The sequence below is a fragment of the Bombyx mandarina genome, chromosome 05 (genome assembly GCF_030267445.1).
Source record: "Bombyx mandarina strain Sakado chromosome 05, ASM3026744v2".
Lineage (NCBI taxonomy): Eukaryota > Metazoa > Arthropoda > Insecta > Lepidoptera > Bombycidae > Bombyx > Bombyx mandarina.
Genome location: NC_143212.1, coordinates 14,378,997 through 14,398,119, shown reverse-complemented (window position 1 = coordinate 14,398,119; position 19,123 = coordinate 14,378,997). Strand labels below are relative to the sequence as shown.

At 36.7% G+C, this 19,123-nt stretch overlaps 1 protein-coding gene across 1 annotated transcript; it reads left to right on the top strand.

The window, feature by feature from the left end:
- Positions 1-6,401: 6,401 nt before the first annotated feature.
- LOC114242857 (uncharacterized) lies at positions 6,402-19,079 on the top strand. The gene is made up of 5 exons (XM_028174153.2): positions 6,402-6,681; positions 12,809-13,012; positions 15,485-17,263; positions 17,374-17,504; positions 17,586-19,079. Exons 2-5 carry the CDS (start codon positions 12,820-12,822, stop codon positions 17,808-17,810), a joined length of 2,328 nt encoding a protein of 775 aa, XP_028029954.2. The 5' UTR covers positions 6,402-6,681; positions 12,809-12,819; the 3' UTR covers positions 17,811-19,079.
- The last annotated feature ends 44 nt before the right edge of the window (positions 19,080-19,123 follow it).

The window sequence follows — 19,123 nt, the reverse complement described above, 5'->3', positions numbered from 1 at the left end:
AGGGTAGTCAATCCCCCGAGAGCGAAAGTGGGAAAATTAAATACAAACAAATGGTTTTTAAACATAATAAAGTCGGATTAGGGAGATTTCGAAGAGGAACGTATTTTAAATTGAGTTGACTTTTGTAATGAAGTCTTAGGTGAAATCAAACAAATCTATCTTTTAAAAAAACCGACGTTATTTAATTCGTTTCAATTATATTTTGTGCACCTCTTTTACTGGTGGTAGGACCTCTTGGGAGTCCGCACGGGTAGGTACCACCACCCTGCTTATTTCCGCCGCGAAGCAGTAATGCGTTTCGGTTCGAAGGATGGGAGCAGCCGTTGTAACTACACTGAGACCTTAGAACAAATATCTCGAGGTGGGTGGCGCATTTACGTTGTAGATGTCCAGGCAGGCTCTAGTAACCACTTAACACCAGGTGGGCTGTGAGCTCGTCCATACAGCTAAGCAATAAAAAAAAAAGACACGAATAAATAATAGACAATTTATGTGAATAATTTGTTAAAAATTAATTGATGTTACTTTGTAATCGCATCATTTCAGAATGGCTCAATCGGTTCGACCGATTATATTATTGGTCTTAAAATGTTCGCAGTAGTTAGTCCAAATGATGTATGGGGAAAATGGGAATTTAGGTGGAGAAGCAATCGCGTTCCACTGGATGATTTCCACATGGACTGATTTTGATGGAATTTTTCTTCAATGGTAGGCAGCGGCTTGGCTCTGCCCCTGACATTGCTGACGTCCATGAGCGTCAGTGATCACTTACCATCAGGTGGGCCGTATGCTCGTCTGCTTACAAAGGCGATAAAAAAAAGTTTGATTGGGTCTCTGTATAATTTAATTACAAAACGGTTACGCATCTTTTTTCAAGGCAATACAACGAATATCGGCCCCAATAGTTTTAGAATAAAACTTATTTTAATTTTAAATTATTAGTTTGATGGTTTTCTTGTGTACGAATATAGAAAACTGCTAGATAAAAATACCCCGAGGGCGTGATAGACGGCCACTATAAAGGAAAGCTTTCAACTTTTGTATTTGTTAGCATCTATTAGCTTTCTCGCTAATTACTTGAAAACTCTATTCATGTTGCCGGCCACCAAACCGTTGGTCGGATCAGATAATTGCGCTCACTGGACTCTCTGTTGCGAATGCCCTGAGAGAAGCCGAAACCCGAAGCAAATGGAAGCTGAGAGTACAAAGAGCCACGAAGGGCTTTCAAGGACACGACCTTCAGCAATGAAGTATTCGACTAAGAAGAAGATTCATGCTGTAAACATAAGTACACGTAATTGTATTTTAAATTTCTAAATAATTATTAAAGACGTTATACTGAATATCTTTGGACAAAACAAGAATAATTAGAGTCGAATGTTTAATTAAACTGACTCTTAAAATATTACGTCGTAAATGAAAATACTACTGAACTTCTAATCTGAGATCTGAAGGTCTTAGTTTTACTTCATGATGGATTTTTTGGTGCACACGAACTCTCCGACAAGGTTATGTTGAGCATTTCGGGATTTGGGTTTTAATTGATTTAGAAGAGTGATAGTCTCCAGATTGGACCATTCGAAAAGAATTCCAATTAGAATAATCGTATAGAATTTGCCGATGAATATAAAAAATTAAGATGAAAAATTATTTATAAATCTTATGTTTGACAAAAATACTAGATTAATACATATTAAAATTGCTGTTTATACCAGTTTCTTAGGATAACCAAAGCTTGTGTTATGCCTGTAGGAAAATGTAAATGACGGCACCCATATTGTGGTCTACAGGATTTCTTCGTGATAGAAATAGGCACACCGTTGACATCATATTCAGCATCATAATACGCAACCACAAGTTAAAAGTAAGGTTACTACGTAACCACAAGTTAATCTCTATATATAAAAATGAATCGCTGTTCGTTAGTCTCGCTAAAACTCGAGAACCGCTGGACCGATTTGGCTAATTTTGGTCTTGAATTATTCGTGGAAGTCCAGGGAAGGATTAAAAGGTAAAAAAATATAAAAAGCTCGGAATTATATAAAAACAAACAATTTTGTTTTTCCTTTGATGTGTCCCCTTGATCTGTCTTTTATTTATCGATTGAGGCACTACGAAGTCTGCCGGGTCAGCTAGTAAGGAATAAAAATTAAAATAGGACTTTATTTTATTTTATACTTTTTCGAAAGTTTCGACACAACATAAAAGCTTTCATGCCAACCATAACGAAAAAGAAAAGCAGTTTTAATAGTAAGAAACACAAACAATAAAACCTTTCAAACAACTTACAGTACATTGTTATTATAGAAGAATATAAAGCTCAGACATAATGGCTTTCAACAAAAGGAGCTTTGAATAGTGCAGCGCAAGTTAAAACTCGTTTTTAAGCTAGGCTTTAATAAAGACCTCACTTGGTTTTTTTTATATTTTTCACGTTCATTTTTATAGACTAAAACGTAGTGAATTTGAGAGAAACTCTTCCATTGTTTTGAGTAAATAATGATAGCTATTTATTTCAAAATATAAAGATTGTATAATATGAAGGAATATTTTGTTTTAGTGAACATTAATATATAATAAATAAGTAGTTTATATTAGCCCGTACACTGTTTTTTTATTTATTAGGTCTTTACTCTAAATGTCTAATAATTGCTGGAACAGAACGCTGCGTATTTGCGCATTTAAGCCCAAATAATCAATCGGTCGCATTGTAATCAGTATGTATCTTTATAAAATTAAAATTTCAATAATACTAAAAGTTTAATATTAAATAAAAAATCCCAAACCAAAAAAATAGAAAATAAATTTTTAATAATTTTTTTTTTTTTAATATTGACTTGTCATCGGTCCTTAATAAGTATACCAAATTTCGAGTTAATCCGACGTTTTGAAGGGGGGTCAAAATCATGTTTAAAGATTCCGTTACAAACAAACTAACGTCTGAAGCTAATAAAAGCGTATTAAAACATACGCATCTCTCCAGACATCATAATTGCGATCTAAATTCGGGAGATTATGCGGTTTGAGTGTCAGACGTCGAGAAAGGACTCGGAATTAATGCAAATCTAATCTCAGAGGCTTTCGAGCGAAAAGTAGCAAGCACTTCGCGTCACCGGCTCGGGTCGACTTGGCACGGACAGAAAACCTGAGATTTAAATTAAGTAATTTTCTCTTTAATCTCCGACCTCTAAAGCGTCGTTTCGCATTAACTTGAATAGCAAATTTTTGGTCTCTTGACGAGTTTTAGAATAAAAGCATTTAGAAGACTCCTAAAGTATACTACTCATAGGCTAGCGGTACGCAGCGGCTTGGCTCTGCCCCTGGCATTGCTGAGGTCCATGGGTGACGGTAGCCACTCACCATCAGGTGGGCCGTATGTTCGTCTGCCTACAAGGGCAATAAAAAAAAACTTCTGGCGTGACAGTTACGTGTATTTCTGCCGCTTAAAAACCCAAGACAGTATAGCTGTTGCCTCAATTTTTATTAGTAGTCCTAATATCTCAAGTGGGCAGCGGCATTTATGACGTGATTTATAGGTTCAGTGTAACTTATGTGTTACAACCCATCTGACAATAATTGGCGAGCCCTTTTCATGTAAGTATCTATCTGCCAGAGAACGAGTTATATCTCTGCTTTTATTTCATTATTCTTGTTGTAACTCATGAGCTATCGAAGATATTTCATCATTAGTAAACTATAAAATAAGCCTTTGCATTTTCGTGTACGCAATATGAATCATTTCCTAATCCTTAATAATAATTAAGTATAGCACTTAATTCTAAACATTTATAATCCATATTATTAATTATTCCACTGTCGACGTAATGTTTTTCATGTCCAATAGCTTCACGATAAAATTATTGCAATACTAAACAATGAAAACGGTCTACTGACTAGATTCGTGACGCGACGCCGATCGATTCAACTAACACTAAGCATAGCGTTATAATCTAACTCGGTGTTTCCCAAAGTCGACGATACAAACATGCAGAGGATGATTTTTAAATTCGTTTATTGGGTGAAACAACTAATGGACCTCCTAGTGTTGAATTTATGTTATTCATACACATCAGAAAGCAAATATCGTCATTCATCTCGATATATGAGAGCGAAAATTCAACTATAAACTCAACGGCTATATAAAAACTGGATAGGGATCCAGTTTACTGCTTCGGAACAAAAATAAGTAGGCTGTCGGTACTCACCCCTCTGGCCTTACAACGCGCCCTGACCCACATTTTTGATTTATCAGGTTTAGATGTTCTACAGCTTTAAGTAGCAAAATTAAAGCGTTACGAAACATAAGTAATGAGGAAATAGAGTGAAATAAATAATGAAATTACTGTCCGAGACCTGAAGACGAAAAATAAGAACCTTAATTCATCCTGATTGGCTTGTGTGTTAAAAAGTTTGAGAACCTTTGATTTACGCAATGCCTTTGTCATATTGTACTTAACATTTCACGTGTAGTTGCACTGACCAATAACAGAGCAGTATTTGTTTCTTATTAATTTTCTTTGCGAATGAGCAAGAAGTTTTAATTGCATCAGCACTTCTGCTGTTTTGAATACAAACGGACTGCTCATAAAAAGCTTTCACGCGAAGCACTTCGATAAAGGGGCACGACACGAGAACCCTCTCATCGTGGCCGCCGGTAACTACATTCGCGATCCTGCGGACAGAATGGAAAGCACCAACGTCGACGTCGCCCCAAATACGTCATTTCGGATCCTCTCGATCCACTAACGGTGCTTTTAGGTACCTCAAGCACCGATCATCGTTCATCGTAAATGAACCCACAGACACAGCCCACTGAGTTTCTCGCCAGATCTTCTCAGTGGGTCGCGTTTGGTAGATTCTGGTGGTAGATTCTGCGAAGTATGGCTCTTGCTTAGGGTTCGTGTTAGCAACGTCATCAGGTTTGAGCCCCGTGAGCTCACTTACTAGTTAAGGTTACGGTGAAATAGCCTCTCAAGGCTATCAGCTTAGGTAAGAAAAAAATCACGTGAAGTCCACAAGCATTATGTTCTAAAAACTGCAAAGATACTGCCACGTGCCCTATCTCAAACCTGGATCAGAATTAGGTAGGTAGTATTAGATACCAGGACCCAACCTGGCCTGAAGTAAGCGCCTAGCCAAGGCAGATCGCAATGGCCCTTAAACCCCTTAGGACCTTAAACAAGGTACCACGATGCATACTATTTCTGCAACGAAGCACTCATTCCTTCTGAGGGCTGGAGCAGCAGTTCAACAATAGAATTAAGACTCCGAGCTTATATTTCAAGGACGATGAGGGCATTTGCGTTGTGGTGCCATTCAATTGATGCACGCAAAGAAAAAATCTTTAGTGAGAGCGTGTGTTTGTTCGTATCCTTCTGCCTGCCATTTCTTAAAACAGCCGCGAAACAGATCGATATAGCTGTATGTGATGCAACAGAAAATGAAGTCGGATAGTTGAATATGTGGCATGATATATTTGGTATAGATTAGGTTAGGTGTTACTAATATTTATATCAATAAATTATAAATAGCAAGCATGTTATAAGACGCAAATGATTATTAACCGTCATTGGTTGACAGATGGTTATAAATTGGAAAATCGAAGCTATCGTTTCAACAATTCGTATGATGTAAGAGAAAATTAAGTACTGAATACTTGAAAATATTAAGATTGCATTGAAACCCATGTAAGGAATATAACAGTTGCTCTTTTAAAACTGAGAGTAATTTGTCCAGAGTAACAAATGAAAGACCCTGTACAGAATTAGAGATCACTTTCTATTCGAATACACAATTAAGTGTCCATGACAATTACTGAAAGCCCAAAATGAGAGAAACCACAGAAGATAAGATTTTCAATGTACATATTTAGTTTTATTAAAAATTTATTAATTTATTCGTAGGCGTACAAAATCACGTACGAGTCACAAAAATATAAATATATTATATTAGTACGTGAAGTAAAAACTTTGTATCCCTTCTTAGAAAAATTGCGCGGACGGAGGAGTATGAAATTTTCCACACTTATAGAGAATATAGAGAAGAAGTGCACAATGCTAATATTTTTTTCAAATAATCCGTAAAGGATACATTAAATCAATAAAGAAAACATTACACACACTACCATGTATTTGACACACACACACATGTATATATACTCTTTGTTTATTGTCAAACTTGTGTAGTCTTGGCGAAATCTGTAACAATAGGACCATAATAAGGTTGAAACTTATAATTTCAATTAATTATAGTCGAATTTCGACTACTGCGGGACCACTAGTAAATATTATTACATAATCAATAAAACAAAAAGAGGTTTTAATTTACACAAATATAGTTTTCCAATGAAACCTAGAGCAGTATGTGTGTAGCTCAGTTATAGACCCCACTCTTGTTGTATCGATCGCGGTCGTTATATAACCTCGCCCCGCGCGCCGTCGCCTTCCGCCGCCCGCCCAACACCAGCAAACTACCAGCCACCGACCATTCATATATAAGGTTCTGTAGCCAACAGGTTCTCGGGACGATCTTTCTGTACCTTTAAACTTAGGATAGGAGACGTCGCGCACCATCCCCTGCGCAGTTTACCCCCAGTCTAGGCAGCACAGTTGTTATTCAAGAACCGGTGGGTGCAGACGCTTCATATTCAGTCTCTGGTGTTTGTTGTGGAAATGTATTGAGGTGAGTCATACAAACATATAGATACAAATTATATTTTAAAAAAAATTGTGTTATTCAATTACATCGACTCTGATACTAAATTACAATACACAAAATGTTAATAATTGTTGTTAGTGAGCGTAAACTTACTGTGGATTGGCTGATTCTGGCCAGACCTGTGCTTATGAACAACAATAAGTAATGATTACCCGTAACATCTGCATACAGAATACCGCTCATTCTAGCTGACACAGATGCGTTCTTTCTTCGAGTTCAAGTAATTCTTTATTCATAGAGTAAATAAAATAATTGTTTTGAAACATTATCGCGTATAACTTGAAAAACGCGTGACTCGCATAGACTTTGCCAACAATAACCTCAAACAATCAGGAGTGCTGGAGATTTTTCTGCCTGTATTCGAGATATAACATTTAGACACGTTTTCGGAAATTCAAATTCATATTATTAAATAGACATATACACGGAGGTATTTCTAAAACGGATTTCTCATGCATATTTATTATTAATGTTAAATATGTGTAAAATAGTCATCCTTTATATAGTTCTAATACAGAGCCAAGTATTCTTCAAAATTATTCTAAAAGAATTTGCAAGTTGTACACAATATGTGCCGTTGATGGCTTCATTAAACTTTTAGAATTGCCTCCCACGCTTTCAATTATCAGTACATTTGAGTTAATTTTCAACATCAAATACATACATCAATACACCAGTAAAACATGGTATGGTGGAAGCAGACAGTTCATTATTGAATTGGCTTACACTATAATGATTATTTGTTTTTACTGATTCGCTGTATTTAAGGTATACTTTTGAGGCCATGCAAAACAAAGCATAATTTTAAATTTACTTTAGTCCAAGTACTTCACTGAGCTAGTTAGCCTAGATGTTTAAATGGACAAATTTGATGATGCGGAAAGTGAAGCTACCATTATGGGATTCTGAAAGCATTCACTACTCATTTGTCATCTCAATCCGCTATTCTTGCCCTTAATGCCTCTTTTGACCTTAATTTTACTGATTGTGGGAAAAATTCAGGTCCATACTGGTTTTCCAAACCCCTTCCGTATAACTTTTCTGCGATCCTGCCTAAAGTACAACATTATAAGCAGTATTATAATCGTTGTAAATGAGTGTATAATCTATGATTGGCCCGCAATTTATTATGTTCTCAGTTATATGGGTCATGATGGCGTGATGGGCAATGATGCCATCATCACACGTAAAGAAGTCGCATCGGCTGCGGAAGGGTGTGCAGCATTAAATAAAAAGTTATCTTGTTCTCTATTACTCCCGTTAAACCTATCCGTGGCTTCAATGACTAGACTAGGATTTATTTGTGGAAAAGTTACAAACTAACATTTTGAATTCGTAAAAAACGAACCTTGTCAATAAGTATGCAATAGTGACATCGTCAATGAAGTAATCATTGTATATTAATACTTGCAACATTCGCCCGCTTGGCTGGGCATTTAAAATTAACATTATTATTTATTTTCATTATTATTAGGGAGTCCAACACTCATATAAATATTAGCCTATCCATTAAGTACATGTAGTTTCTACATGGATACCAAGTTTCAAATCAATCGGATGCATGGTTCAGTAGTTATAACGGAACATCCGTAAAAACCACTGTAGATTTATATATTAGTATAGATACACAATCGTAGAAGTTTTCATTTTATAGTTTTCTATCAGTTTCAGCTTACGTTATTGTAGTGAGAATTTTTGACATTTACAAATACTGTTCCTCCAATCCTGTCAAGGTTTTGCCTGTCTTTTGTCTGTCAATTTACAAGGCACGTTATAACCAGACAGGCACCCTTTAATTAACGAGCCGAGGGCAAAAGTCAACATATTACTTTTTTTAATTTTGATTTTAAGTCTTTAAGAGAAAAAAAAGATCGGTAAAATGAAGAACACGGTCTTTACTAAAGTTCGATTTTAGTTTCGTCAGTTTTATTGAAACACTAGCTGTACCCGTCCGCTTCGCTGGGCATTTAAAATTAACATTATTATTTCTCACCCCCGCAACTGGTGTAGGGAGTCCAACACTCATATATTAGCCTATCCATTAAGTACATGTAGTTTCTACATGGATACCAAGTTTCAAATCAATCGGATGCATGGTTCAGTAGTTATAACGGAACATCCGTAAAAACCACTGTAGATTTATATATTAGTATAGATACACAATCGTAGAAGTTTTCATTTTATAGTTTTCTATCAGTTTCAGCTTACGTTATTGTAGTGAGAATTTTTGACATTTACAAATACTGTTCCTCCAATCCTGTCAAGGTTTTGCCTGTCTTTTGTCTGTCAATTTACAAGGCACGTTATAACCAGACAGGCACCCTTTAATTAACGAGCCGAGGGCAAAAGTCAACATATTACTTTTTTTAATTTTGATTTTAAGTCTTTAAGAGAAAAAAAAGATCGGTAAAATGAAGAACACGGTCTTTACTAAAGTTCGATTTTAGTTTCGTCAGTTTTATTGAAACACTAGCTGTACCCGTCCGCTTCGCTGGGCATTTAAAATTAACATTATTATTTCTCACCCCCGCAACTGGTGTAGGGAGTCCAACACTCATATATTAGCCTATCCATTAAGTACATGTAGTTTCTACATGGATACCAAGTTTCAAATGAATCGGATGCATGGTTCAGTAGTTATAACGGAACATCCGTAAAAACCACTGTAGATTTATATATTAGTATAGATACACAATCGTAGAAGTTTACATTTTATAGCTTTCTATCAGTTACCAATACACAATAAACAATTTATGAATAAAACGTTTCTAAAATTTCAACAACAGTTCGAAAATAAATTTCATTAATTTAGACCAACGAAAGCCGCTACTCTCGTGGGTGTCATAAGCTGCGTTATCGTTTAATGAAATCTGTTTTAATTCGAAACAGGCAGGCTTCAATAATCTCAATGAAAAACTAGGGGTATCTGAGCCTTGGGGTATTCACCTAAAAAAGCACCACACCCTATTTTTCCTACGGGGATCGCAGAGGCAGCAAAGGCAACAAGAATGGGTAGTAGAATTATCCACTTCGACCAGCGTTTACTGTTAAAGGGTGTATTTTAAACCGGCTATCCTGTCCGCTGCAGAAATATCTGCCGGCTAGTGTCATTCACTTTTTGTGTCAATGAGCCCTTAGCCGCTAAGCACGAAGTGGTTGTGAGCTCGAATAGCTGTCTTAAAACAATGTAAGTAACAATGTATTTTGAATGTGAATTGAGAATAAAACATCCGGTGCATATGTAGGTAGCGATGCATCGGTGTTCGAATCCCGCCGGCAGTTACAAAATTTTCTAATGAAATACGTAATTAACAAATGTTCACGATTGACTTCCACGGTGAAGGAAGAACATCGTGTAATAAAAATCAAACGCGCAAAAATTATAATTTGCGTAATTACTGGTGGTAGGACGTTTTGAGAGTCCGCACGGGGTAGGTAGCACAACCCTGCCTATTTCTGCCGTGAAGCAGTAATGCGTTTCGGTTTGAAGGGCGGGGCAGCCGTTGTACTGTTAAAAGTGAGACCTTAAAACTCATGTCCAAGGTGGGTAGTGACATTTACGCTATAAATGTCCATGGGCTTCGATAACCACTTAAGATCAGGTGGGCCGTGAGCTCGTCAACCGATACAAATAATAAAAATAAAAAAGTAAAAACCTACAATCCATCACTAACCAGTAATCTCAAATCCTAACAGCGAATTCACAAATAAAGAGGCTTCAACATTAAATAAGGTTTATGGTTCGATAACATAATACCTCAAGGGAAAAACATAAAATGGAAGGCGCATTACAACCTTTATGCGTAGAAAAGGGCTTTGTGTCTCCTGCCGACCGCGACCTGTACGAAATATGGGACGTCATACTACGGCTTTCCCGAAACGACATTGATTAAATTTTCTGAGGCTTCTAAGCCTGATTACACCTATCTGTTGACTGATTTTAAATGTTAATTGTCATCATCATTCTTTCCTATTACCCTCTGCTGGGGTGTAGGGCTCGAATAATTTTTTTCCATTTATATCGGTCTTGGGCAGGCTGTTCTAGCTCCTCCCAGGTCATGCCTAAGACCCCTAGCTCCTGCTCCACCGAGCGACGCCAATTTGTTCTGGGGCGGCCTCTCTTCCTTTTGCCAGACACTTTTCAGGTCAGTGCTCTCTTTGATAGGTGGGTATCGGGCTTTCTCAAAGTGTGACCAATCCAATGCCACTTCCGCGTAAGGATCTCCTTCTCCATTGGTGTCTGCTTAGTGATCCTCCACAGCTCTTTGTTAGTGATCTTCTCAGGCCAAAAGATTTCAAAATCTGACGTAGGCACCTATTCACAAACACTTGAAGTTTTTTGATCAAGTCCCTGCGAACAAACTAAGTTAATTGTGTTTCAAATATTATTTTTTTTATTCAGCATAAATGAAAGTACACATATTTGTTGAACGTCAAATAGAACTACCGCCAATTCACAAAAACTAGCCTCCGTCCTGAGAAGAACTGGCAAGAAACTCAGCGGGCATGTCTTTTTTTTTAAATATTAGATTTTTTTTCTTAGATTTAGATTATATTAGATTAGATTTAGATTTCGGTGTGAAATAAAGTATTATTCTCTTTTCTCTCTCTCATCGAAGAGCTCAGATTGAAATATGAATTTGAGTTATGCTGATTTTTTTGTTTTCGTTTTTGTCTTCTTTTCCGTATTTATCCTATGGTATGAGGACGGCAATAACATGCCAGACATAATAGATATAATCGAATAGAAAAACTCAATAACCACATTTATTTTACAAAGAGACTAACTTTGATTGAGTATCGAACGTAGACTCCCATATTAGAGTATGTTTTGTAATCTTGTATAAATTTGAGTTGCTGTGGGTCAAAATCCAACCATAAAACTTGAATGAGCTTTTTTTTTAAGTCCAGTTTACGTTGGAGGGTATTTCACGGTAAGCTGCAGTATTGGTATACTTTTAATAATCCCACGTAATCAGTGGGTAGTAGTGATCGCTGCCAATCTGGCCACCCACACTCTTACCCACCTCCACCAGAAAGCATACTTTAAGAAATTCTTGAAGCATAAAAAGAACTGTGGTTTATTTTATAAATTTACGTAACTAATCAAAGCGTTTCAACTTGGTTATAACTTGGACGTTGAAGAAAAAGAAAACTTGCTCAAAAGAAAACGCGCTCAAACAACTTTTAGGAAAAACGAAATTCGGAAGGGAAGTAAGGATACATTAAAACGTTCCCAAGATGGCTCAAGTTTAATAATTCGAAAGTCATTAATAAATAAAAAATTGTCATATGAATTCGTGATCATTGTTCACGTAATGGAATATATGTACATATACTTGATTGACGCTAATTTGTAAATTTTAAATGTGAATAACTTGTCACTGCCTATAGACAGTATACAACGCAAATAGATGCTCGCACCATTTACTCGTAGAATCCACCGAAGATTTCGACATGATCCTATTAATCGATCTCACGACCCTCGGCCCAGCAATCAGGGGCGCTATCTAACTATTACTACCGAATCCGTCGAATTTCTACCGCAGATTGTGGTGATTGTACCTTTTATACCGGACGGGATGTTGAACATTTTTTTTTTTTTTATTGCTTAGAAGGGTGGACGAGCTCACAGGCCACCTTATACTAAGTGGTTACTGGAGCCCATAGACATCTACAACGTAAATGCGCCACCCACCTTGAGATATAAGTTCTAAGGTCTCAGTATAGTTACAACGGCTGCCCCACCCTTCAAACCGAAACGCATTACTGCTTCACGGCAGAAATAGGCGGGGCGGTGGTACCTACCCGTTGGGACTCACAAGAGGTCCTACCACCAGTAAATTTTCTTTTAACTATTTTCTTTTAATTTATATGAATTACTTGTAAATGCTATGAAACCAAAGCTTGTGAAAAAGAAGAAGTACCTATAGCAGCATTTAAAAATACAGTAAAAATACTACCATAAAAGTTCAGTAATACGTTTGCTATCTGACCACCTGATTCCTAATCCTCCAAACCGATCTTAAATACTATCACTAGTAAGCACGCGCTCTTCTAATGAGAGGTTTTTAGTAACAAGTTTTTACAGGAATTAGAAGAATGAATTTAACGTGGATAATCGCTTTGGTCGCGTGCACTGTGGCGTGTGCCAACAGTGAGCGCGGCGGTTCTTCACTCCGGGGAGCCCTTGAAGCCCTACAACGTCGTCAGCGAGGCCGCACACGTGGCCCCATCATACCGGAACCAGACTACGATGCCCTGTATGAGTTTATACCGCCTCAAGCATACCCAGGTCGGTAATAGATTAAGTACTGGTGGTAGGACCTCTTGTGAGTCCGCACGGGTAGGTACCACCGCCCTGCCTATTAGTGCCGTGAAGCAGTAATGCGTTTCGGTTTGAAGGGTGGGGCAGCCGTTGTAACTATACTTGAGACCTTAAAACTTATATCTCAAGGTGGGTGGCGCATTTACGTCGTGGATGTCTATGGGCTCCAGTAACCACTTAACACCAGGTGGGCTGTGAGCTCGTCCACCCATCAAAGCAATAAAAAAAAGACAGTAATAAATTGAAAAATGTTTATCGTAACATTAGTATTAGGTACTTGGAAAATATTTCTTTAATTACCAGTCAAATGGAAGCTGAGTTTTTATGTTAGTGATTATATATTACTAGATCCATACGCTGATGATAATACTTTGATTAATTAATGAATACCTGCAAAGTTCGTAAATGGCTCGCCCAACGCTACACTCCGTTAATAATCATGTGATTTTTATCATAGAATATTATAACAGAATATAAATGTAGTCCCTTATTTTACAATTTGTTCAAATGAAAAATATTAGAACAGTAGGTAATATAACAGTCAGGTCATAAGTATTGTCACACAGTAAAAACTTTTCTTTTAGAATGCTGGCCACAAAAAAGTTTATTGAATTCGAATCTCGAATTGTTCATGAAAATAAAAATGTATACTTTTAGAATTTTACTCATTTTTAAATATGGAGTGGACGCTTAAAGAAGACCGTGTTGCAGTTATTGCGTTGCATCGTTGTGGTTACGCGCCAATTCAAATTTTTAACATACTGAAAAATTTGAATATAACCAAAAGATTCGTTTATTGTACCATCAAACGATACAATGAAGACTCTAGTGTAGATGACAGGTCAAGAAGTGGTCGCCCTCGGTCTGTTAGGACTCCAACAGTGATAAAAGCTGTGAAGGCGCGAATTCAAAGAAATCCCAAACGTAAGCAGAAACTGTTGGCCCTTCAGATGGGGTTAAGCAGAACCACGGTGAAAAGGGTGTTAAATGAAGACTTAGGGCTTTGGGCATATCGAAGAAAAACAGGAAATCGTTTGAATGCTCGTCTAATGGACCTGAGACTGAAGAGATGCCGCGCTTTGTTGAAGCGGTACGCGGGAAAAAAATATCGGGAAATTCTTTTTTCGGATGAAAAAATTTTTACCGTAGAAGAGAGCTACATCAAACAAAATGATAAGGTGTACGCACACAGTAGTGAAGAAGCAAGCAACCGTATTCCGCGTGTCCAACGAGGTCATTTTCCATCCTCGTTCATGGTATGGTTGGGAGTTTCTTATTGGGGCTTAATAGAGGTACATTTTTGTGAGAAAGGTGTAAAAACGAATGCAGTTGTGTATCAAAATACAGTCCTGACGAACCTTGTGGAACCTGTTTTTCATACCATGTTCAATAACAGGCACTGGGTATTCCAACAAGATTCGGCGCCAGCTCATAGAGCGAAGAGCACACAAGACTGGCTGGCGGCGCGTGAAATCGACTTCATCCGGCACGAAGACTGGCCCTCCTCCAGTCCAGATTTGAATCCGTTAGATTACAAGATATGGCAACACTTGGAGAAAAAGGCGTGCTCAAAGCCTCATCCCAATTTGGAGTCACTCAAGACATCCTTGATTAAGGCAGCCGCCGATATTGACATGGACCTCGTTCGTGCTGCGATAGACGACTGGCCGCGCAGAATGAAGGCCTGTATTCAAAATCACGGAGGTCATTTTGAATAAACTTTAGTGTCATAAGAATCTATGTTTTGTTAAGTTCATTTTGGTATATGAATGGTTACATAATGAATAAACTTGTTTCAATTATTTTACATTAAACATGTGACAGAATTTATGACCTGACTAGGTAAATAATATAATAAAAACTAATTAATCGGCAGTTAAGCAATAAAATTTTTTTGGACCCAACCATACATGTCTGGATTTCGTTAAATCTGTTTATATAAAAAAAACAAATATTTGGTCTTTTTAGAAATAAGCATTTGTAGTTAGATCTGCTCAAATCCGATATATAAACAGATCAGATGTATAAACAGATTTATATCTAAGCAGATATACTTATTTACGTCTATTTCTTATTATTCTACTATACGATCAGAGTATACAATCTGAACAGATATAACTATCAAGGAAAATCAAATATTTGGATGCGTTTGGATATAAACGGATATGACGAGATCAAAACACACATATTATATTATAAGGTTGGATCGAAATGCTTTTTATCAGGTCTAACAAATACATACGAATGATACTTATTAAAAATCAGAAAACAGCTTATTAATTAGGTAAAGCAAAACGATACTGTCTTGATTCTGATCACCACAGAAAAATATATTTTAAAAATTAGTGAACATCACTAGTGTGTAAAATATAAGCCTTATTGTAGAAGTTTTAGATTTATAATGACATTTTGTTTGTTCAAAAAAACCTTTATTTTTAGATCAAGATTACCCCATGGATATAGAAGACCTTGATGAAGAACCCAATTCCAAATATATGGTTAAATTACTCGATGAAAACGACAGACCTCCGGGCGCTTACGAATATAAAGTGATTAGAAAGAAGAACTTTCCTGAGTCATCCTCAAAAAAGGAATCGGCATTCCGCGAAAGAGCTCAAAGTCCAAGCAATGAAAAACTACGTGATCTATTCATGGAGAAAGGAGAAGCTGAAAACAAAAACGATCCTACAGATATCAACAAGAATGATGCTGAATACGCATTATTGCTCGGAGAGCTGTGGTCAAAATACAAATACAACAAAAATCAACCTAAGAATACGGAAGCTATGCCGCAAGGTGTCGTAAAGCTATACAAGGATAAAGTTGTCAAAAAACGATACCCTGATAATTGGGGACCCATTGCCTTTAAAAAGAAGCGCAGTTCGAATTCAGAAACAAATCAGAGGATTTTAACCGAATACGATGAGGGAAAACAGAGACCAGTCACTGTGGACCCCATTTATAATGGCTATAATATTGATGATGACGATAAGGACGACTTACTTGAGGAATACGCAATTGCTTTTCAACCGTTAGATGACGACAATTTGTCTGATTTAGCTGATGATGATCAGTATCCCTATGATAACGTAGAGAAACGATTCCCGGTCTCGAAACGAAGCAGCGGTCCGTATGATTACGGAAATCAAAACAAAAAATTCACCCAAAATCAAAATAAGCGAGAAACGTCAAAGACATTCCGAAATACCGGCACTGATCCTAGGGTCATAAAAGATTTATCAAAAATTTTTGGAGAGCAGGACATAATTAAAAACCCAGTTAAACGTAGCAGTGACAACATAGAATTACATGAAACCAAACCACCTATATTACCTATACCACACAACAATACTCTACTGGATAATTCGTCGAAACAAGATGACGACAGTCACGAACATCAAGGACATAACATGCACCATCCTGGAACATCCGGTAAAGAAGCAGAACCCGACAACTCTACTGATGACCATAGCGATGGAGAAAGTGAAAAGCCAATTACAGTTAGAAAGAAGTCTATCGATTGGTCCGACTACTTCGGTATCGATAAGCGTAACAAAAAGACAAAAAAATTCGTTAACGATTTAACTCAAGATCGTTTAAGAAAACAATACTTTAACACGTTCAATAAGGAAGTCATTTATCCATTAACAACGTTTCGCAAACACGACAAAGTGAAGAGAAACTTTATTCAGCCTAATTCTAACGAAGAAACAGAAATACAGATCGATCGCACACATTCTATTGCGCTTAAGAATGATAATAAAAGAATTGCAAAGGACAACGACTCCAAATTAGATAACATTGACAAGAAACTAAGGAACATGGAAGGTTTGATTGTTGATGAAGCCTTACACTATTCCAATGGCGGGGAAGAACTGGATTCTAAGGAAGAACAAGAAATGAAAGAGAAGCTGCTATCCCGTTTGGCTGCAGCCTATAGCTTGGAAAAAATGAGAAAAGCCTTAAAAGAATTTAAGCAAAGCCTACAGACACAGAAGTTAACAGCATCCGCCATTCCTGTTGAGGAAGGTAAATCTAAAAGGGTTGCTGTAAAAAAAGAGCTTTTGGACAATGAAATATCGGCATCAAAGCAGCTAAACGATGACTTTGAAGAAGAACAAGGCGCTGGACATTATTTAAATGGAAAAATCGACGAACAATTTTCAGAGGGATACATGGGCGGTAGCGGCAGGCATCGGGTCCCGGTAATCTCAACAGGTAATTAATTATTTTGCAGCTTTATGTCTAAACAAAAGTAAGGAGAATGAACTAAAAATATTTTTTTAAATCTTGTATTCAGTTTTTAAATAATAAGTTACATTACACAGGTGGACCATCTGGATCATGTCCTGTGTTAGCAAAAATTATACAACGATGCCGTGGAGTAGACTTGCTGGCTGGTGACAGAGGCCAGTTGTTCCTCCCCCTTTGCAGTCTACATCAAATCTGTTATTTATGCGTAAGTATACTTCAACACAAGTCTCAATGATTAAGCTTCCACGTATTGAAGATTTCACCTCAATTCGTAAATTATGTTTAGGGCGAAGCACCACCTACAACCTGCGACTTGGTATTTATATCTGAAGCTGACACTGCATGTGATGGAGATTCGAGCTGCCAACGAGCAGCCAGATCTGCGCTCATGGCTCTTCGAGAACTACATGACAATTTGGCCGACGAAATGGATGGAGAATGCGAGGCAAGCCCCTGTCTCCCGGCAACCCTTAAATTAAACCTCGGCTGGCAGAGAGCCCTTCGACGATAGACTATTCAATAATGGTTTTGAGAAGATCTAATAATCACAACAGCTTAGGCCATTGCGTTCACGTGGAATATTAGAAAAGCATTTTCGTCTTAATGACTTATGCGCCATCTTAAAATGAAAATTTTGCAAGAAGATAGAAAACAGTATTTTCTAGATCTAATATTTCGCCATTAACTCATAATAATAGAGTATAATATTTATCGTAAGAGTTCAAACGTCATTTGTTATGTTCGTACGAGTCTAACCAGCCATAGGCCCGTACGGATACATAATTAAGTCACAATATTGTTCTCTATATTAAAGTCAGCTAGTGTGTATTTATGCGGTACTCCCACGCTTTGATTGTTATATGTAATTTTTAAATGAAATCAATAGTTTAGGAGTCATATATATGAATTGTTGTAAGACAATTTTATTAGACAAGTTTTATGCTATTGTGTTTCAGATAGGAATTCGATTTTATAATATGCGGTTGGGCGGGAACTTAAGACATTATAAGTGTTTGTGGAATGTATTGAGATAGTAAATTTATCGTTGTTAACATTGTATTTTATTCGACACGATTCAAATATGTCGAAACAAATATTAAACTTATTCTTATTGTCTAAATGTCGTATTAAAATATGGTGTACTGTCGAAACAGTGTTTTATGAAAATTACGAGAACTACAATAAACTCGATGGGTGCATTTGAAATTATTCACGCAGGCTTCTATATATTTTATATTTACTTAAACTTATATTAAACAATTTACTCGTCTGGATATGGACTGGATCACCTCAACATTATGTTTTAACTGTAATCACGTATAAAATCGCATAGCGCATTTAATTCTATGTCGGCACTTTTAACTATACTGTATACTAGGACAATAAAAGTTGGGTTCACACTAATGACTAATTTACATTAGTCATGTTCATAAAGTGTATCTTTATGAGAGTGAACTGTTTTACTCTTTCCTCTAAGTCTTCCGAACAAAATTTTTGGCTAAAAACGTGTCCTTTACCGAGAATAATCGACCGAAAATTTTACAATAATCAACGAAGGAATATTCGAAATGTTTGAATTAATATTTATAAAATTGTTATTGAAATACATTTAAATGAAGTTGAAGTAGTTAGTGTAAACATAAGAAAATGAATGTAACTCAATAATTCATGAAAAAATAAATAAATTACTATCATAAATTTTATCGATCTTTTAAAAAACGTAATATTTCCAATGAATACACGCGAATATAAATGGTTTCTAATAAATTTTGTTTCAATCTGATGCTCTTTTAATACCTAATATGGCAAACATATCTACTATAT